The 23122-nt window shown below is 40.2% G+C and overlaps 1 protein-coding gene across 1 annotated transcript in view; it reads right to left on the bottom strand.

Annotated features, from left to right (window-relative positions):
• Window positions 1-23122, bottom strand: part of CMC1 (C-X9-C motif containing 1) — a 65292-nt gene that overhangs the window by 39466 nt on the left and 2704 nt on the right. Inside the window, exon 2 of the mRNA XM_034760832.1 lies at window positions 2773-2865. Within this exon, the coding sequence (XP_034616723.1) occupies window positions 2773-2865 (93 nt within the window). The remainder of the gene's footprint in view (window positions 1-2772; window positions 2866-23122) is intronic.

Below are 23122 nucleotides of genomic sequence, written 5' to 3'. Positions count from 1 at the left end.
AAGAACTAATTTCACAATGGAATTAAAAACAAAAACTAGTCCCCCACAGAAACTATTAATTTAAAATAGATTATATTTGTTTTGCTTAACTATGAGAATGAAAATACACCTCTTCTAGCATTTTATTTTATGACTTATAAAGGCAAAAAAATAAAGGAGGAGCTGCTGGATGTACTACAGGGGCTCTGAATCTATACTGGGGGGGGGGGAGGGAAGGGTCCTTATTTGTAATTGAAGCTTTGCCTTATTTCATATAGAGCAAATTCTACAAAATCATCGTTTCTCTGGTTTATCCCCAACACTCAAGATTAACTAAAAGAAAACAATGCAAAGCAGCTCCTATCTGAAATATTCTTGATATCCCTCTTTGGCAAGAGCATATTAAAAATAACCCCATGACAACTAGTTCATGAGTGAAACATAAAAAACTCATATCACAAACATACTGAATTACTATATTTGCATAATGTGAGGGTATCATCAATCATACTTTAACAGAGTTTGAAAAGTTTTTACTCTGAACTCTCACTTTCTCTTTCTGTGACACTTTTCTTCATTTCTAAAGATAAATCCTGGCAGATTTGGAACCTACCCATTACATGATCCCATTTCCCTTTGGCACTCTCAGTTCCTCTCTTGTTCGCAGAACTTGGGGGGTTCTTGCATTTCTTAGAGCATCCCTCCCCTTTTCCCTGTAATTCCAAAATACATACAGAGTAGCTCCTCAGGTTAGGTGTTTGGCCAAACTGACAGAGGTGAGAGGCCTGTGCCAGTTCCTTTCCTTTTCTCAACTGTTTTTTCACAACTGACATGCTCCATTAAAGGAACCTCTTTACTTTAAAAGGGATATCACTTCAGAAAGTATTGTCCTGTTTTGATCAACTGGACTCCAGAGAAGACTATTATTCCAAGAGTGGCCACATATCCTCTGCCATGATCCTCCATCTCCTAAAGCAATGCTGTATTTCCCCTGGTGTGTCCATATCTTTGTAGCCCTAGTGCAGGTTCTCAGAGTTCATTTTCTTGCATATCCTATCTACTGAGAGAGTGGCTGTGCACGCTCTGGAGGTTTTTTTGTTTCTGTTTTTTAGATATCCATTACCCTATTCATTTATTATATTCTAATGTTTACTTCTTTCCCCTTAATCAGACCAGGCTACTTCTCCACCAGCATAGTTGGATAAGTTGTGTGTAATCTTTCTCTAACTCATGGGTTCCCAGGGCTCCTTGCAGAATGAATTCTTCTTTGGGTCTCCTCCTAGTCAATTCCTTCTTGTTATAGAACTTGATGACAGTGAGCTCTTTCTGTTCGGATCTATTCTCTCGCTCTCTCTTACACCATGAGCACTCATGCCAGATGTACTGTATATCAGAGCTATGCTCAGGCTCTGTGGAGGGCAGGCTCCCTAGACTCCCTCCCTCACAGGTCTCACTGTCCGTCGTTTATCCCCCAGTTTGCAGCCTTTGCAGAATCTCTCTGCGGGCTACCCACACAAGCCGGCGTTTAGCTCCTGTTCTTCCCTTCCCTTTGCAGGAGGGGAATGTCTGGCTGGAACAAGGACCAGCCTCTCAGACAGCCCCTCGAGAATCAGTTCTAAGGACTCAGTCTCACATAGTCTATTGCCCCTTCATGGGGTTCACCTTTAACCCCTCTTCCTGGGGCCACATATTGCTATCGGTCAGGGCAGCTTCAGCAGCGGTGCATCTCACGGTTGTCCCCTCCTCAACTGGACTCCCTCTGTTACCAGCACTCGTCCTGAGCGGCACAACCTTCTTACTGTTCACTGCCCCTTCTGGTGGTAAGCTTCCCCCTTTTAAGTTCCTTCCCCTCCAGGCGAAGCAAGCTTTGCAGGTGTGTCTCGTTAGCATGGAACAGGCCCAGAGGAGCTTGTTAGCCTCTTGCATTCCAGGATGAGGGAGTGTCCCTTCACAGGCTCCCATAAAGAAAGTCTTTTCTCACTGAAGATCTGCTTGTTCTTGTCTTTCTCATAGTGACTTTCTCTACTTAGCTGGAGGTAAACTAGGCTATCATTCAGACAGTTCACAAAAGTGTTCCAAGCTCAGGCTTCCTGATTCTTAACTACTACTTATTGTACAGGTCTGCCACTGGGATATATCCCAGTTAAATTTGGACAGACTTGTTGACTATGTCCCACTCTATATCCTTACAATTCCTGGAAGAGAAAATTAATCAACTCCAAAATATTTAGCAAAAGAAATAGCTAGAAAAATCTGCTTTATAACTATTAGCCAGTATTACCACCCAAAAATGTTTGTCATAGAAAAATAAATCCAACTGTTAGCATGAGAAAATAGTCATCTCTCTCTCCCATCTGTCAAAACTTAATTTTTCCAAGGCACATGGAAAGCAGAGAACATCTGCAAGAAACATTCTTTTAAACAGAGGTATGTAATATTACAGCCGGGAAGCCCCCTTGTAAAGTGATTACATGTGGGAATTCCACTTTCACTAAAGGAACACTGAAGAGATTGTTTTGGGGAAGCTATTGCTGTTGTTTTCCTCTTCCAGACAAAGGCTTGGAAAGATTTCCCTCAGCCTAACTCAGCTTCTATCCAAGTGCCTTCTAACTACATTATGTTGGTAAAGAGTTTATATTGTAAATCAACTAAAGCCAGTCTTGACATTTTGTAAGCTACAATAGTGGTCTCACAGCAAATGGATGAGAAGCAAATCTTACATGATAATTCATTGACTATTTGACTGAGGTGAAGCACTGAAGTCAGGTCTTCTGATAAATATTTGAATCTTACCTTGCACCTTATCTGAACATAGCTCTCTGGCCTTTTCTCTCATCATTTTTGGAATTAACACATCTTTTTCTACATGTCTCAGCTCAGGTTCCTCTGCAAGAGAGCAAAAACATTGCTATGTTTCAAGGAAAGCCAAATTTCTATTTGCAGAAACAACGTAACACTGTTTATAGATGACACACTAAATCTGGCACAAACAAAAGAATAGTGAGGTAGGAGAAGCACATGAAGATATTAAAATCAAGAGGCAAGCAAGTCTGATTATCACAAGAGATGCAAAAGTTATATCAGATAGAAATATGAATATTATCTGAACTTTTTTTGTTTTGGTATTATTTACTGTGCATAAGGAACCAGAAACAACTGCTGGTAAGGCTGGTGTCTATTTCTTATTAGCTAGCTTGTTAATATGTTCTGGAGATAAACTGCATAGTAGTTCAGAAAAAAGTTAGTAAATTGAAACAGAACATTATTTTCTACATTTACTTCCATACTTCATCATTGTATATATTCTGTGGATTTTTCATTCAGGGTCATTGAGAGTGGAGAAATGTAACATACACACAACTTTAAACTGTGTTTCAATTTACTGTGTTTACTCTTCTAATGATATTAGTTTTCTAAAAAGATTGCTTAACCTAAAATCTCCTTTTTTGGATTAATTTAATCAACAGGAATAAATACGAATGACCGGAACTCAATGTTTAAAATACTGTCCCAATTCTCATTTGACTCTCTTTGATGATAGAATTCAGATCTCCAAGTAAAAATAGCATTTCGGACCATGATTAATTCAACATACACCATTTAGTAATACTATACTCCTTTTCATCCCCAAATTGAAAAAGACATTAGCACTCATCTAACAAACAGAGATACACTTTTCAATCTTTGAGTGACTAACTGAAAGAGATTTGTCAAGAAAAGCCTACAGTCCACCATGGTTCTACCGACCATCATAGTCTGTCTCCTTAAATGCACAGTTCTCAGTCTGCATAGATTCTTTTTCAGAACAACAGAACAGTAAAACTCACATTACACTGTTATACTTCCCAGATGTGCTCATACTCCAAATGAGTGTATCTGATTTAGAATATATAAGTGAAAAAGAAGTGAAATAATGAGGTATTCAAGAATAGGCATCCTTGATCAAATATTATATTATACAGATTTTCAAATATCAACTAATTTACTTCTCAGACCGAATCCTTAGTTACTTTGTAGATTGAAGGGCAATACAGAGATCAACATTTGTCAAAAGCTCCCCTCTCATTCCTATCTCACCATCTCTTGAAGTTTGCTAACACCATGCGGTTACAGAGTACTGAATCTGTGATATTATTGTGGGAATCTGGCAATGAAACAGAGGATTATAATATAGCTATATACAGAATCAAAGATAAAGACAGTTATCCTTTTGCTCACAAAGCACTTTTACCTTGGAGTTCTAGGACAGGCATAAAAACAACCCCCAAAACAACCTTCTACAGAGGTGAAGAGGGAAGTGAAAACCCCTTATTTTGATTTGAGTTTATGTTCTGGTTTTCATGACAAAGATCACCATTACAGCTATTTTAGCTAAATCAATATTCTCAATTTTAACTTTGTTTCATATACCAGCATTATTATTCTATATAGAGACTATTTATACTGTTACTCAGTACAAAAGTGATATTTAGGCACCATGAGAAATCATATTGGTCTTGTCTACATGGGTAGTTATTCTGGAATACCTATTGTTGATTAACTACTCCACTTTGGAAGTGGATTAAGCTAATTCAGTATAAGGCACTCTTATTCTGGAATAGGAGCATCCACTCATGGAATTAATCATGAATAGTTAATTTGCTATTAATTCACGTCATATTATTCCAATTAACTTTCACGTGTAGACAGGGCTCAACCAATCGAAATCTATCAATGTAACATTTGGCTGCTGGATAAAGTGTACATGAAGCAACACAGCCCTTTTCAGCATCTTTTTCAAAAAAATATTACCAAGTCAGTTATTGCTGAGAATGGTACTAACTCTGATTTGATAGTGTTTAATACTCGCTTTGTACTGTTGTAAATAACTATAAAAATGCAAAGCAATGGAGAATCAAGGCCCAGTGTCTCAAATTTGAGTAAAATCTGTAACTTCAAGCACTCTGGGAAAACTTCCACAGACATCAATAGCTCCAAGATTTCACCCTAGGAGAACAAATATTCCCCCTCAGCTTTCTAAGTCTTTTCTCTCTCTCCCTGTCCCGCCCCTTTAAAAAACCCAAACAAATAAAAAACTCCCTTTTTTCTATAGGCCATAGGAAAGCTAAATGGTCTAATTATGATTCCCCAAATTAAATTAAACACAGCAGCAAACGTGGAGGAGATATTGACCACTAAGGGCCACTTATGTTACCTGGCTTTGCTCCACTTAGTATTTTTGAATTGCCAGCAATCAAATTAATTGTTAAAAATTCTTGTTACATACTACATTCAAACTCTATAACTTTAATACAGTGACCACAATTATAAAGTGTATGCTGCATATAAATGAAAAGAGGAAAAGGAAAATCCTAAAATCATTATCACGTGAGATCAAAGAATCACTAAAAATCTATAGATTCAACCTTTAAATAGAACTACAGTAAACACACACACACACACACACACACAGACTTGAGTTATTAAGCCAAAGACATAGGACAAACCAATAAACATAGCTGCTGTATATTAACTAACTACGAAATGTACCAACTAAATGACGGATATGTAAGTGTTATTCGCCCTCCTTTTCAGGACATGATCCCTGCATAACAGTCCTTCGTTCTGTTAGGGTTTGTCTCTTCTCAATTACACAACTTGTTCTCTTGGTGTCATTAATTTCAAAGTCAACCTGACGTTAAACTGCAGTTTCCATATTTTTAAGTTCCATGAACATTGCACAAAGACAGTTAAATCACTTGTCTGTGCTCTCTCCAATAAAAGCCTAAGGCCTTATCTACACACAATTTGAGCACTCATTTAAATAAATCTGTAGACCAGGCAGTCCCCTAGGCTACATCTACACTACAGCCGGGATCAACACTCCGAGATCGATCCACCGGTGGTCGATATAGCGGGTCTAGTGAAGACCCGCCAAATCAATAGCAGATCGCTCTCCAGTTGACCCCTGTACTTTACCCCCCGACGAGAAGAGCAGAGTGGATAAAAATCAATGATTAAAAAAAAATTTTTTTTTTTATTTTAAAATCGGATTTTTTTTAATAAAAAATGCTTTTTGCGGAAAAAACCTATCTGAAGATCGTTTTAAGTAAGATACATTATAGCTCAAAGATATCTCATCATGGAATAGGGATTATAAATTCTAATTCTATAGTATGAGACAATATATTCATGTAACGTTTAAAAAAAGTTTTGTAAATGAGTTCCAATAGTTCATGGATTAGGCACCCAATCTTATGGGGTTTGAGAGGCTTCTGTATAGATTATTTAGGTTAATCTTTCTATCTAGCCAATGGAACTCAGTGCTCAGTCTGGAAGATACCATCAGAGATGCTTCGTTTTGCAGTTCTCAAACTATGGATTTGTGTCTCCAGAGATATTATGCTTCTTAACAGCAAAAATGTTTTTAAATAAAAAAATAAAAAATATAGAGAGGTCAGAAATAACAGACCTCAACCCTATTGTCCCTCTGCAAATTTGTGTACACAGAATCAGTCCCTTACCTCTCTTTAAAAGTGCAACGTTTCAAAAAGTTCAATGAATAGAAGATTGTTGGGGGTGGAATAGATCTGGACAAGGAGAAGAAGTGTGGAGATCAATGTGAGAAGGGAGGGACAGGCAGCAGAAACAAAAGTGAAACTGTTTGAGCAGAAGTCTTGAGGTCTTTCCGAGTGTAGCCTTCATTGATTTGAGATCTACCATACCATTCTCTCATTAGAAGGAAAAACCTATAATGGCAGCAGGCTGTAAAAGAGACCCAGTTTGGGAATATTTTAATGACGTTCCTCTACCTGTGTGTAAGACAGGCATGCGTGCAAAATGCAAACAGTGCAACAAAGAAATGCAAGGCTTGGTTGCCCAAATGAAACAGCATCATGAGAAGTGTTCCTTCTCAGGAAGAAGCTGCGCTGAAGATGATGAAAGGAACATGTCTGAACATGCAGGATCTTCAGGTTGGTAATCTTTTTTATTTCATACTTCTTTCTTAAGGACTGCCTGTCTTCCTTCTAGACTATTCTTGAATTCTCACGTTTGAGCAAAAAATATAGTTGTTACTCTATGGTACTATCATTTTAGATGCAGTTGTGATAAAAATAAATAGCTGAAAGAGGCAGATCTTCCTCTTACAATTTCACCTTTAAAGTAGTACACTCAGTACACCTACTTTAAAGGTGAAATTGTAAGAGGAAGATCAATGAGTGCAAAGAATGCAATGAGTAATACTCAATGAGCAGTATGGTAATAATAATTAAATAACTGCATTGACTTATTTTGTTTAGGAGCATCCATCCTCAACATCCATCCTCAACATACAGGACTCTGAAGACTATCCACCATCATTTTCTATAGTTTCAGAGTTATCTGCCAATGATAGTGTTTCAGTCACATCATGTATGTCACATAGCCACAGGATATCACCTGTAGCAAAAGGAGAAATAAAATCTCCATCATCCAGAAACAACCACAGATAAGATTGTGATAAGAACCAGCCACTTACAAACAATTATGAAAAAATTGCCCAGTTTGTTTATGCAACAAACTCTCCTTTCCGTATGACTGAGAACCCACACTTCATTAACATGGTTCAGTCATTAAGACCACGATACAGTTCATCCAACAGAGCAGATGTCACAGGCAAACTGCTGGATAAAGTGTATGAAAGAGAAATTGAGCAGTGTGCAAAAGGTCTAGAGGGTGAAATTGTTAACCTGAGTCTTGTTGGGTGGAGCAATGTCCACAATGATCCTGTTGTATGTGCTTGTGTGACAATAGAAGAAGGGAATGTCTTCCTTACAGAAACAATTGATACATTAGGAAATGCACACACAGGAGAATACTTACAAGAAGTAGCAGTAAAAGCTATAACAAACTGTGAAAAAAAATTAAAATGTCTGACCAAGCTGCGTACTACAGACAATGCTGCAAATGTATCCAAGATGAGAAGAAATTATTTAGAAGAGAGTCCCAAGCGAATAACATATGGTTGCAGTGCTCATTTGATGCATCTCCTAGCCAAAGACTTCAGTGTTCCAGAAATAAAGGCTAATGTTGAAACTGCAAAATACTTCCATAACAACCACTTTGCAGCAGCTCCTCTGAAAATAGTGGGAGGAACCAAGTTAACTCTCCACAATGCAATGGAACTCAGTAGTGGACAGTTTTGAGCACTATATCAAGAACTGGCCTAATCTGATGACAGTTTGTGAACAAAATAGTGAAAAAATAGATGGTGCTGTCACAGCCAAAGTCCTCAACATTAGGTTTAAGAGAAATGTTGAACACGTGCTGAGTACCCTGAAGCTTATTTCTGTAGCCTTGAACAAAATGTAGGGAAATTGCTGTTTTATTGCTGATGCTGTTGAAATGTGGAAGGAACTGAGTGAGATCTTAAAAAGAGAAATATGCAATGATAGAGTTAAATTACAAGCATTAAAAAAATGAATGGGACAAGCACTATCTACAGCTCATTTTCTTGCAAATATTCTCAATACTCGGTACCAGGATCAAACCTTAACTGCTGAAGAAGAGGAGTTAGCTATGACATGGCCATCCAGCAATCATCCCTCCATAATGCCAACTATAATAAACTTCAGAGCTAATGGTGAACCATTCAAGAAATATGTTTGCTGATGTTTTAAAGGAAGTCACACCAATGAACTGGTGGAAGTCACTAAAGCACTTAGATTCAGAGACTGTTGAAGTGATAATCTCACTTTTAACAGCAGTAGCTTCTTCTGCCGGTGTAGAAAGAATAATTTCTTTCTTTGGACTAATTCATTCCAAATTGAGAAAAGCTGGAAAGCTTGTTTTTCTTTTCCAGATTCTGAACAAACAGGAAAATGAAGGTGAAGATGACTGAGTTTGCTGCAGAAGCCAATATTTTACATTTCTCATGTTGACCTGGCTGAACAGTCAATTTAATTTTTGTGTTTTTTTTAAACTATTTCATTTAACTATTTTAGTTAAAAACAATTCTAACAAAAACAAACCTGATTTTAGAAAATTTGAATGTTTAACTAAATTCAAAAAATCATATGCTTATTTTGTTAAAATATTATATGTTTACTGTTAAAGAAAAACGTCCAGAATAAATAACATTGTTTTAGTTAAATACAACAATTTAAATGTCTGTCTGGTGATGTTCTCCTCCTAATACAGCATGGCAAGAAAATCCTCCAAATATTAATGATTAACCTGTTGAATTGGAGATCGATCACCTCCCAATGACTTCATAAATATCTGCTTCAATTACCTTTGGTAAATGAAATAACCAATCATTCATTTTCTGATATAGCTGTAAAACTAATCTGAAAAGTTTTCAAAATAAATCACTTTAAAAATGTATAGTGTGTACTTTCTAAAAATGAAACCTACATCTAGCTCTGAGTTGTGAAGAATATGTATTATGGTTATAACAACCAACAAGAATGCACTTTTATGTAGAAATCCATTATTAAATCGAGTCTTCCTGACTATTGATTTAAATCATGATTTAAATCAATTTGACTTAAATCAAATCCACCCCAGAGAAGAGTAAAATAAGTCGACGGGAGAGTTTCTCCTGTCGACCCCCTGCAGTGTAGACCCCGCGGTAACTCGACCTAAAGTACATCGACTCCAGTTATGTGAATAACATAGCTGGAGTTGTGTACCGTAGGTCGACTTACCGCGGTAGTGTAGACATAGCCTTAGATCTGGAGACTCTTAACCCATAATTAAGAGTGTCTGCACCAAGGGGTTGCATTGATTTACCTAAACTAGTTTCTAAACCAATTTAGTTTTGGTGCTCAAATTGCGTGTATACCAAGGATGGCCTAAGTTAGAGTATAAAGGTAGAAAAGGTGGCAGTTTAAAGTATCTGAGAGAACACACCTAATTCATATTTTGTGACAGGGTCTAAGAGAAAAGATTGTCATAACTATTACACTTGAAAAACTGTTTTTACTCAAAAGAATAATTTGTTCATGTTACTCCAATCTTACTCACATTATGCCATAATACTTAGCTCTTTGTTCTATTAGAAAATGAAGTTGTTTTCTTTTAACAGGAAATGAAAGTTGTGACAACACTGATCAACAAGTCCTTCTCAGTAAATTGACATGTGCACAATTTTGACTATCTCCCCAGCTGTATCCCTTGTCACTCTGTATTGGAATTTTAAGGTTACGTGACTCTAGTAAATAGACAGGGCTATATCCGCAAAAGGACCTACATGTGTAATTACCATTTTAGGAACCTAAATCCAACACTGAGATCCTCAAACCTCCACTCATCTGCCACCTAACCATAGAAGTGCCTAAAGTCCTGAGGTGTCCAAATTTCCACTGTTAAAAGTCCCCTAAGTGCCTATGTTTCTGACAGTGGGCATGGACACAGCTGCCTATCTCATTCCTAAGCCCCAGCAGCATCTTCAAACCAGGCATTCAGTAACTTTGCAAATGTCATGCAGCAAGTCAGTGGCAGAGCTAGACATACAACACAGACCTCTGTCTCCGGTTCTACCCCATTATACAGTACACCCTCCAACACAGTAAACCTATTGGGGCAGATCTTCAGCTGGTATAAGGTGTCCTAAATCAACTATGATAATTTACACCAGTTGCGGATCTGCCCCAATGTGTGATACAGTATGCACTTCTAGAGAAGTTAGTGGCCAAAAGGCAACACTAACCACTTTAGTATCAAGTAAGATAGCAGTTAAGAAAATAAAAATCAGTTGAACAATGCTTGGAAAAAATATTCACTTGATATATAATGTAAATAGTTTTTCCACTTCGAGTCTGACAAATACAATAAAAAGATAACTTGTGACCAAGATCACACTCTACCACACAGAATAGCCAGCAATAACTACAGTGAGCTTTACCATCAAAAAGGTTATGCCCTCTGAGATCACTTCATTTCCACTCCTTTCACCTCTTCCCCCACACTGTAGCCTCTCTCTCTCTAAGCCTTGTTTACTCAGAAGACCATTAACATCCAGAAAGTCAGTAACAACTGCTGCCATGTATGAAATGCAGGACTTCATAAGGGGATACCTGAAAGTAGAGTCACAACCCATGCTGTTAAGTCCGCAGTGCCTTTTGCCATTTCCAAAGTATTACACCTTCCCAAAGAAAACGCTCACTATTCGCAAGTTTACTGTTCAGCACTGAGAGCCAGACATCACTTTTTATTCTAACAAGCTCATTACAGAACAGTCCGTTCATAACTATGTTATGACAACATATTATTGTTTTGCGTTACGTTTCCTTTGCAAAGGGACATCGGAAATCCCACAATAGTGTAAATGAAACAAACTGCAGCAATCTAACCATACGTACTCAGAAATTAAGAAAACTAATACCAGAGCTTCAAAAACAGGTGAGTGGCACCGTTCATCTGAGGGAAACTGTGTTGGCTCCTTTCAACAGAGTAACCAAGCACTACTACTTCACCTAGAGAGATGGTAAGAGAAAGGGTATGTCTACACTACGGGATTAATCCGAATTTATATAATTCGAATTTGGGAAACAGATTGTATAAAGTTGAATGTATGCGGCCACACTAAGCACATTAATTCGGCGGTGTGCATCCATGTACCGGGGCTAGCGTCGATTTCTGGAGCGTTGCACTGTGGGTAGCTATCCCATAGTTCCCGCAGTCTCCCCCGCCCATTGGAATTCTGGGTTGAGATCCCAGTGCCTGACGGGACAAAAAACATTGTCGCAGGTGGTACTGGGTACAGCCTCACCCCTCCCTCCCTCCCTGCATGAAAGCAATGGACGGCAGACAACCATTTTGCACCTTTTTTCCTGGGTGAACACTGCAGACTCCATACCACGGCAAGCATGGAGCCCGCTCAGCTCAAGACAGCAGTCATGAACATTGTAAACACCTCGCGCGTTCTCATGGAGTTTATGCTGAGCCAGGACCAGAAAAACGAGGTGAGGAGGCGGCGGCAGTGCAGCGACAAGCGTGATGAGGACATGGACATGGACACAGAATTCTGTCAAACCACGGGCCCCAGTGCTTTGGAGATCATGTTGTTAAGGGGGCAGGTTCTACCCATGGAACGCCGATTCTGGGCAAGGGAAACAAGCACAGACTGGTGGGACCGCATAGTGTTGCGGGTGTGGGATGATTCCCAGTGGCTGCGGAACTTTCGCATGCGTAAGGGCACTTTCATGGAACTTTGTGACTTGCTGTCCCCTACCCTGAAACGCCAGAATACCAAGATGAGAGCAGACCTCACAGTTGAGAAGCGAGTGGCGATAGCCCTGTGGAAGCTTGCAACGCCAGACAGCTACCGGTCAGTCGGGAATCAATTTGGAATGGGCAAATCTACTGTGGGGGCTGCTGTCATGCAAGTAGCCAAAGCAATCACTCAGGTGCTGCTACGAAAGGTAGTGATTCTGGGAAATGTGCAGGCCATAGTGGATGGCTTTGCTGCAATGGGATTCCCTAATTGTGGTGGGGCGATAGATGGAACCCATATCCCTATCTTGGCACCGGAGCACCAGGGTACCCAGTACATAAACCGCAAGGGGTACTTTTCAATGGTGCTGCAAGCACTTGTGGATCACAAGGGACGTTTCACCAACATCAACGTGGGCTGGCCGGGAAGGGTTCATGACGCTCGCGTCTTCAGGAACACTACTCTGTTTAAAGGGCTGCAGCAAGGGACTTACTTTCCGGACCAGAAAATAACTGTTGGGGATGTTGAAATGCCAATAGTTATTCTTGGGGACCCAGCCTACCCCTTAATGCCATGGCTCATGAAGCCATACACAGGCAGCCTGGACAGGAGTCAGGAGCTGTTCAACTACAGGCTGAGCAAGTGCAGAATGGTGGTAGAATGTGCATTTGGCCATTTAAAAGGTCGCTGGCGATCGTTACTGACTCGCTCAGACCTCAGCCAAACCAATATCCCCATTGTTATTTCTGCTTGCTGTGTGCTCCACAATCTCGGTGAAAGTAAGGGGGAGACTTTATGGCGCAGTGGGAGGCTGAGGCAAATCGCCTGGCTGCTGATTACGCGCAGCCAGACACCAGGACGATTAGAAGAGCACACCAGGAAGCGCTGCGCATCAGAGAAGCTTTGAAAACCAGTTTCATGACTGGCCAGGCTACAGTGTGAAATATCTGTTTGTTTCTCCTTCATGAAAACCTGCCCCCTTTATTGACTCATTCTCTGTAAGGAACTCACCCTCCCCCTTCCCCCAGCTTGCTTTCAAACCAAATAAAGTCACTATCGTTTAAAAATCATTTATTCTTTATTAATAGATTATAAAAAGAGGGAGGGAACCCTGGTGGGGTTTGGGAGGAGGATCGGCGGGAAGGAAAAGGCCACTAAAAAAGGTTAAAAAAAATGACAGCCTTTTGCTTGGGCTGTCCACTGGGGTGGAATGGGAAGGTTTACGGCACCTCCAACCCCCCGCATTCTTACACGTCTGGGTGAGGAGGCTATGGAACATGGTGAGGGGGGTTATACAGGGGCTGTAGCGGCACTCTGTTGTCCTGCTGCCGTTCCTGAAGCTCCACCAGAAGCCGGAGCATGTCTGTTTGCTCACGCAGCAGCCCCAGCGTTGCATCCTGCCTCCTCTGATCTTCCTGCCGCCACCTCTCATCTCGAGCATCTCCCCTCTCCTCACGTTGGTCCCTCCTCTCCTCACGTTCACTGGCTTCTTTCCTATACTTTAAAACCGTGTCCTTCCACTCATTCAGATGAGCTCTGTCACTGCGGGTGGATTCCATGATTTTTGCGAACATCTCGTCTCGCGTCTTGTTTTTCCGACACCTTATCTGTGATAGCATTCGGGACGGAGGAGGGAGGCTTGAAGAATTTGCAGCTGCTGGAGGGAGGGAAAAAAGGAGAGAATTTTTTAAAAAGATACATTTTGCAGAACAATGCTTATACTCTTTCACGGTGACCAACACTATTCACATTACATAGCACATGTGATTTCTGTGCAAGGTCGCATTTTGCCTCTTAATATTGAGTGCCTGTGGCTTTGCTACTAGAGATCACAGACGCAGGTCTGGGGAACAGAATTCGGCTTGCATGCGGCCATGGTAAGCCATTGTCTTTCGGCTTCTGCGCCCTCCTTTCCCACATACCAAGCAAAGCCCGTTGAGTGCTGCGGTTTTCCTGTTAACATTCAACAGCAGCAGAAAACAAACTAACCCCCTCCCGCATCCAAATCTCTGGATGATCGCTTTACCCCTCCCTACACCGCGTGGCTGGTATCAGGGAAGATCCCTGCTAGCCAAACGCGAAAAGCTCTAGGCCAATTCCCACCCCCTGCGCTTGGCTAACTGCAGGAAAGGATTTCTTTTCAGCCACAGGCAAACAGCCCAGTAGGAACGGCCACCTCTGTCCCCTTAATTAAATTCCCGTATTTCAACCAGGTCTCCTGAGGATTACACAGCAAGATAAAGAACGGATGTTGCTTGAATGCCAGCAAACACCGGGACCATACGCTGCCAGGCTTTGTCATGCAATGATACCAGATTACTTGCTGCAAGCATGGCGCGGTCAAGTGTCCTACCCTGGAGGATGGAATAAGGCTGCACTGCCCAGAAACCTTGTGGCAAGGCTTTTGGAGTACCTCCGGGAGAGCTTCATGGATATGTCCCTGGAGGATTTCCGCTCCATCCCCAGGCACGTTAACAAACTTTTCCAGTAGCTGTACTGACTGCGAATGCATCCCAAGTCCTCAGGGCAAAGTAATCATTAAAAACCCTTGCTTTTAAAACAAGTTTTATATTTTAAAAGGTAAACTCACCTCAGGTCCCTTCCATGGGGTCGTGGTCTTGGATACTGGGTTGGGAGGGTTGGGAGGGTACTTCAGTCAGGCTGAGAAAAAGATCCTGGCTGTTGGGGAGAACGGAGTGCTGGGTGCTCTCTGCAAGCTCGTCCTCCTCCTCTTCCCCGTCCGCAGAATCCTCAGGTGTAGCTGATGAGATTATCCTCGCCTCGGAATCCACGGTCAGAGGTGGGGTAGTGGTGGCGGCCCCCCCTAGAACTGCATGCAGCTCGTCGTAGAAGCGGCATGTCCGCGGCTCTGACCTGGAGCGACCGTTTGCCTCCTTTGTTTTTTGATAGGCTTGTCTGAGCTCCTTGACTTCCACGCAGCACTGATCTGAGTCCCTATTGTGGCCTCTCTGCATCATGCCCTTGGAGATTTTTTCTAAAGTTTTGGCATTTCGTCTTTTTGAACTAAGTTCTGCTAGCACTGAATCCTCTCCCCATATAGCGATCAGATCCAGTACTTCCCGTACGGTCCATGCTGGTGCTCTTTTTCGATTATCGGCCTGCATGGTTACCTGTGCTGATGAGCTATCAGTGGTCACCTGTGCTCTCCACACTGGGCAAACAGGAAATGAAATTCAAATGTTCGCGGGGCTTTTCCTGTCTACCTGGCCAGTGCATCCGAGTTCACATTGCTGTCCAGAGCGGTCACAATGGTGCACTGTGGGATAGCTCCCAGAGGCCAATACCATCGAATTGCGGCCACACTAACCCTAATTCGAAATGACAAAATCGATTTTGGTGCTATTCCGCTCGTCGGGGTGGAGTACAGAAATTGATTTAAAGAGCCCTTTATTTCGAATTAAATGGCTTCGTTGTCTGGACGGGTGCAGGGTTAATTTGTTTTAACGCTGCTAAATCCGAATTAAAGTCATAGTGTAGACCAGGCCAAAGAGAGAGGAGAGAGCAAGGGCATAAAAGTAAAGAGGTAAACAAAAGAAGGGAGACAAAGAAAAATAAAGTGAATGTGTAGAGGGGAGAAAGGAGACACAGAAACTATAGCCAAGACTGGAAGAGAATACAATGTAAGGGATTAAAGGAAGGGAATCCCTTCCTTTACTTCTAGAGGGGGGAAGCAGATATACTGCTAAATCAGGGCCTAAATTTATTCAGCAAAACACCTAAGCAGGCACATAACTTTCTTCACAAAAGAAAAGCCGTCGGTTTTGTCAAATCTCATTGCTTGAAACGGTTCTCTTGTCATATGCACAAGAACAACATTTATAATAATCTTCTGTGGTTGATTAAAAGCCTCAGCTGCAAAAATTATTTATTGCCTTGGATGGCAAAGAGCCATGGCCATTTGGTTTAACGGTTTTCATTATTTTTATGAAGGGGGGCGGGGGGGAAGAGAGGAAATAGATACATCAACAAGAACCAGAGTATCAGGACTACATTCTAGAGAAGAATAGAAACCACATGGAATTCACAAAACATGGAGTACTGGTAACATCCCCCACCCTCCCTCCCTCCTCACAGAAGGCAGGAAGCTACAAAGGAAAGAATACTGTAGAGGGGATCTTTGCAATAGTCAGGAGGCTCTTGAGGGGGGAAGAAGAGACAAAAAAAAGCTTCTTTTTGCTTCTAACAGCTGAAGTAAAGGGGACTGTCACATTTAGTAGACAACTACTATTAGCCAAAGGCTGTTATGACAAGGAAGACCCTATAAGAACAGCATCCTAATAAACGTCAATACCCTCCCCCATTTCATGGCTGCTGTGGTTGCATTGGAGCAACTCACCAGGGTGTGGTCCCTGGACCTTGCTGAGGGCCTCCCAACCTACCACTGCCTTTCTTATCAACCTCCAGCTGGCAGGGTTTTGGGGGTGAAAGAGAAGGTGTGTTATTGGAAATTCATCCTGTTAATTGTTGTCTTCTTCCTGTTTAGTTAAAACTGGCTTCATGGGCTCCTGTTTAAGTAACCTCACATCTTTCTTTCCTTTGCTCCTATAAAGGACAAACGAGAAGAAAATATTGATCCGTCTATGAAAGTATTTATATGGTCCTCATTACTGGAGTATCAAAAAGTAAAAGTGGTGGGGGGAGGAAGGAAGAAAGAGGGGGGGAAATTCTAACAATACTGATTTCTCTCTCACTCATGATGAAACAGAGTTCACAGCATCAGCCAAAAATGGCTGACAAAAGATAAACAGAATGGAGAAAACTAAGTCAATTAATCTCTAGGAGGAAACAAGAGGACCAGAGAGGTGTTTTGAATATTTTAGATGACTTTGTATCATGGTAAGAGGAACGAGGAAAGAGAATGCTTGTGTTGTCAACTCTCATGATTTTAGCGTGATATTTGGGGCTTTTCTTGAAGCCCCAGATTCTGGACTCATTTGATGATGTACGAATTTCAGCTTTCATTTTTTAAAAATAAGTAAGTTTCTAATATTTGGGTTGCAGAGAAAAGCTTGATAACATGAATTCTAAAATGTTCAAAAAGCAATAAGGGCAATAATACAAATAACGGTAGGTTTCTTTAAAAAAAATCTGTTTTTATGTCAATTTCATTTTTTTTGGGGACCTGGGTCAGGATTGCTGAATGCCTGGGCTTGGCAATACTGTAGCACAAAGGTAAGTGACAGTGTTTCCACACCTTTCCATTCCCTGCTTCCTATCAGCTGGCATCCAAGACGTACATCTGCCAGTAGCTAGTTTTCCAGAGGACAAGCTGCACTTCATCCAATTCTTGCAGCCATCCAAGGATCAAAGCATGCTAAACAGGTTAATTACAAAGTGACAGACTTTAAAAACATCTGCATTAAAAGAAATAAGATTCATTTTCCTGCTTACTTGTACGTTACAAACAAAAATGGAAAAATTCCCCACAAACACGCATCACATTTTAAACTCTAGATTATAAAGCTGGGAGGAAGGGCTTGCCTTCACCTTCCTCCCACGTCACTTCCCTTAATTGACACGTGTGTGTGTGTGTGTGTGTGTCATATTTTATATACAATACATACACCTCTACCCCGGTATAACGCGACCCGATATAGCACGAATTCGGATATAACGCGGTAAAGTAGTACTCAGGGCGGGCTGCACACTCCGGCGGATCAAAGCAAGTTCGATATAATGCGGTTTCACTTATAATGCAGTAAGATTTTTTGGCTCCCGAAGTTATATTGGGGTAGAGGTGTAGTATATATATCATTTAAAATGATTAAATTATGAAATATAGTAATTACTTTAAGTTAAAATTGTTCCATTTTTAGCTGATTTACACAAGCTTTTTAGATAAATTTTTGCTTTTACATAATTTGAAAATTGACTCAGTTAAAATAATTCCTGAATCATAAGACTCAATATTAAGTTTCAGCCCAGAGCTTTGTTTGTTGTTTTTTTAACCACTGCTCCTATGTTCTAGTTAAAAATCATTTAATACATGGTTTATTGATAAAAGTGATAGTACGTTAAATACAGACGTACTAGTGGGTACTTCCTTCCTGTTCTATTTTTATTAAAACACATAATCTGCATTATTTAAATTTGGGGAAGGGGATTTTAAAGCTACCAAAGAACTCAGATTTCTTTTAATATTCTCATTACAGTGTTTTTGAATGTACAAGAATGAGTATGTCTTGCTATCCCTCCAGGGAAATAATGCGTTCCTCCAAAATGTTTATCTCCTGCTTACTATTTTATGCCTATAGTCTTAAAATTACCAATTTGTGTGTCAGATCTTATGTTGGAGAATTTACCATGTTTAATTGTTTTAAAACATTGGAGGGGAACTGCACGATGGTGTTATGAAATTATAATTTTCATGTAATTTGTATATGTATGTATGTGTATATATACACACACGTATACACACACACACACACACACACACGTCATGATTTAAAAACATGTAAATTGTTGTATTAAAAAAATCTCTGCTCCTGATAGTAATTAATATTGCGAAAAATGGGATACAAGAGATTTTTTAAATGAATAATGTTGACTAGATTACACAGATTTCTTAAAGATACAGAATATGAAGATGACATTTCTAAAGTTAGGATTTTTTTCACCCCACAATAGATAATGATTAAAAATCATTTATGTTTGAACACTAGTTGAATACACAGTTGACACACCAAGGCCCCAATCCTACAGCCTGTGGAAGGATTAGTGTACCCACAGAGAGCCACACTGGTTGCAAGGCTGGGGCCTTTAACCCCAATTCTGCAGTGAACTCTACCCGCAGTCCCACTGAAGGTGGTGGTGCTCCATGGAGTACAGAGGTCTACCTGTGAAGAGCTCATTGCAGAACTGGGATCTTAGGATCTGAATCTGCAGACACTTACTAAGTGAGTAACTTTAGGCATGTGAGTAATCCTATGGAGTTCAGAGGGCCCACTTGTATATAAATGTTTGCAGGATTGGGCTCTTAAGTAGCTTGCTCTTTACTAATGAAATTTTGATGATTTCATTACCTAAAAATATAAAAACAAAATGAACAAAAATAACACCAACTATACATACAATATGATGGGGACTAATTTATCTACAACTAATCAGGAAAGAGATCTTGGAGTCATCGTGGATAGTTCTCTGAAGACGTCTACACAGTGTGCAGCAACAGTCAAAAAAGCAAACAGGATGTTAGGAATCATTAAAAAAGGGACAGAGAATAAGACAGAGAATATCTTATTGCCCTTATATAAATCGATGGTACGCCCACATCTTGAACACTGAATACAGACGAGGTCTCCTCATCTCAAAAAAGATATGCTGGCATTAAAAAAAGTTTAGAGAAGGGCAACTAAAATGATTAGGGGTTTGGAATGGGTCCCATATGAGGAGAGATTAAAGAGGCTAGGACTTTTTAGCTTGGAAAAGAGGAGACTAAGGGGGGATATGATAGAGGTATATAAAATCATGAGTGGTGTGGAGAAAGTGAATAAGGAAAAGTTATTTACTTGTTCCCATAATACAAGAACTAGGGGCCATCAAATGAAATTAAGTATGGCAGCAGGTTTAAAACAAATAAAAGGAAGTTCTTCTTCACACAGCACACAGTCAGCCTTTGGAACTCCTTGCCTGAGGAGGTTGTGAAGGCTAGGACTAGAACAGGGTTTAAAAGAGAACTAGATAAATTCATGGAGGTTAAGTCCATTAATGGCTATTAGCCAGGATGGTTAAGGAATGGTGTCCCTAGCCTCTGTTTGTCAGAGGGTGGAGATGGATGGCAGGAGATAGATCACTTGATCATTACCTGTTAGGTTCACTCCCTCCGGGGCACCTGGCATTGGCCACTGTCGGCAGACAGGATGCTGGGCTGGATGGACCCTTGGTCTCAACCAGTATGGCCATTCTTATGTTCTTAACAGTAAATCTGACATGAAAACCCTGAAATCCTAATTAAACAACAATTTTAAACAGTCTGGTTAGTGCAGTTGCTCTATACAGCAGTATATTTAGGATTTTCTTAAAACCGATGGTAGTATATATCTTTGTATTTAAAAAGTTACAGATTTTGAGATTTCTCTATCCTATATTCACATCAATTCAAATTAAGATAGAGTACAAGGATGACAACACCAGGGAAAATTTCTGAAGCTCTAACTTCTCACCATTCTATCATCACCTCGAAGTCAATTTTCACCTTTTTCACTGGCTGAATTTGTTATCTTACATTTTGCTTTGGGGCTCATGTGTTCTTGCAATATGGCAGTACTGGATTATAAGAATACTGACAAGCATGTTTGCTAGTACAGTAATCCACAATGGCTATACTGCAGTAAGTCAGAAATCAGTTTCAGCAATACTATAACACTTGGAAAGAAAAGGAAAGGCAGACAAGGCAAAGTGCCATATTTTTGTTAATTATAGGGATTTTAAATACTCAGGTATCTGCTTAATAATTAATACAGCCAAACATACTTCAAAGAAGATTCTAAGAAGACAACTTTATGATCCAGAGAATAGAGAACTGCCAGAGCTGAAGCCATTCTCTATTTGCTTCTTATTAATAGTGAGGAAATAATTAAGGGCCTCATCCTGCAAACACTTACTACACAGCATAATGGTTACTACTGTGAGTAGTCCTATCTGTTCAGGTTCATCAACAGCTGTCCTAGGCTGATGGAGTTGCTCAGATCTGTCAGGTCAGGACTCCCTCCTGAAGGCTAAGTAGAGGTGATGAGGAGGATCAAGTGGCTGGCTGAAGTTTGCATGAGCAGCCTGGAAAGAGACTGCCCATCCAGCCTACCAGCCACATATATGGCAGGGAACCTATAAGGAGTATGGCATTGGAACAGGTCTCCACCATGTAATTCCATTCTCACACTGTCTCCTTCGCCCCTCTGCTCTTCTTGCCTCCATGAGGAGCGGAGATAGGGAGCAGAGAGACAGGCTGGACAGCAGGACCATGGAGTACACTGGGACCAGAAGTAAATCTCAAATGCTAACAGATCCATCAAATGAGGCAGGTACCCTGTGGAAAAAAACAGTCTTTAATTACATGATCATATACTATCATAATGCATATTCACAAGGGGACAGAATTAAGGTAGCACGGGCAACTTAATTCTGACATTTGCTAACTTTTGTCTTTGTAACTTAAAATTCTTTTAACATATTTTGTGTTATATGTATGACACAGACACACTCTCTACATAGGTGATATTACAGTCAAAAGATATACACAAATACGACAGCAAGAATAAAATGACAGCATCAGTGCAGCTCAGGTCCCAGGTACAACACTATTTAACATTCCTGAAGTCAAACCTGAACACTTCAGCTTCTCTTGCCAGAACAGCAGTCCCAAGAGTAACATCCCTATTACCCATATACCCTCGATACACTTGCCACAGTTATTGTTACATTTATTAGCTCATCACCAGCCCCAGATGAGAAATTCTTGGCAGAACATGGCATTTAGAACTCCCCAAAGACAAGACAATGGTTTGATAGTGCAGCTGAAAATATGAACAAGATGCTCTACGTCCCAAGTATGACAGCATGATTGGAAAAAAAGGAAGTATGTAAGTCATATGAATTAATTGGTGAACATAAAACATAAAGCCATTCTGCTCCTAACAGGCATGGAAACTAACGGACAACCTGGAATACAGCCTTTTAAATCAAGTATCAGGGGGTAGCCGTGTTAGTCTGTATCTACAAAAACAACAAAGAGTCTGGTGGCACCTTAAAGACTAACAGATTTATTTGGGCATAAGCTTTCGTGAGTAAAAACCTCACTTCTTCGGGCTTTCACTCTATGCATCCGAAGAAGTGAGGTTTTTACTCACGAAAGCTTATGCCCAAATAAATCTGTTAGTCTTTAAGGTGCCACCAGATCCTTTTAAATCAGTGACAAACCCTTCAAGAGAAATGCTATATGTTTATGAAAAACAAAGAAAACAGGAACAAAATGAGAATGTAGCATAAAATTAACATCCCAGTGAAAAGCAAAAATAAACAGCATCTGAGTAAACAGAAAAACTAACTTGCAGAAAACGGAAACCAAACTATTTAACGGCATCAGCACTAAATCAGAAATATAAATAAGATGGGGTATTGTTGGATTAGGTCTCACCACACAATAAATCCAATCAGTGACTGAGTGTAATGTTGTATGCACCTCATTCCTAACATACATAATTATTTATGATTTATGCCATCTATTTTATTGGTGGCTTTTATTGATGACTTTTTAATCCATATTCCAAATACTTTTTTGTACAAAGAAATCCTGTCTGAAGAACTATTTGAGTGCTAGACCCTTTAATTTAAGTCCAAAACCTCAAGGATACTTTCTTTTTTAAAATAGTTTTGTCACTAATATATTTCTTTCAAGATCCAGTAAGATGCTACTTAATGAGAGAGCCCTCCTACAACATATTGTTTCACAGCAGAGATAAGGAGTGCTGTGCATGCGTTTTAAAAATTAAGAGCAATGAAGCGAGTACAGAGGAACTTGATCCTGTTATTTTTGCCTAGAAAAAGAAAGGCCTAAGAGAGGAAATTCTTAGCTATGTGCCTAACTAGCTCACACTTAACTTTGCTTGCACCTACACAGCCTTCCATTTTCTCTAAAGCACAACCACCTTGAATTACAATTAGAAGCCACACAAAAAAAAATTAAAAATCAAGGCTGCCCACAGTAAATATATACGTACACATGTAATATAATAATATTTAAATGCTCAAAACACACTTGGTTGTGACCATCCTACTCTTCACATATTGCTATGGGCAGCTATCCCAGCATGCAAGTGACTGGAACATGCTTTTCAAATGGGGGGGTACGGGGTGGGGTGGAGTGTGACAGGGAGTGTGTTGTGTGTATGTGGGGGGAGAGAGAATGGGTTTTTGGGGGGCTGAGAGCATGTCAGCATGCTATCTTGT

This window comes from Trachemys scripta, chromosome 2 (genome assembly GCF_013100865.1).
Source record: "Trachemys scripta elegans isolate TJP31775 chromosome 2, CAS_Tse_1.0, whole genome shotgun sequence".
Taxonomy (NCBI): Eukaryota; Metazoa; Chordata; order Testudines; family Emydidae; genus Trachemys; species Trachemys scripta.
The sequence above is the reverse complement of the archived record's forward strand: the minus strand, read 5'-3'. Positions and strand labels throughout refer to the sequence as shown.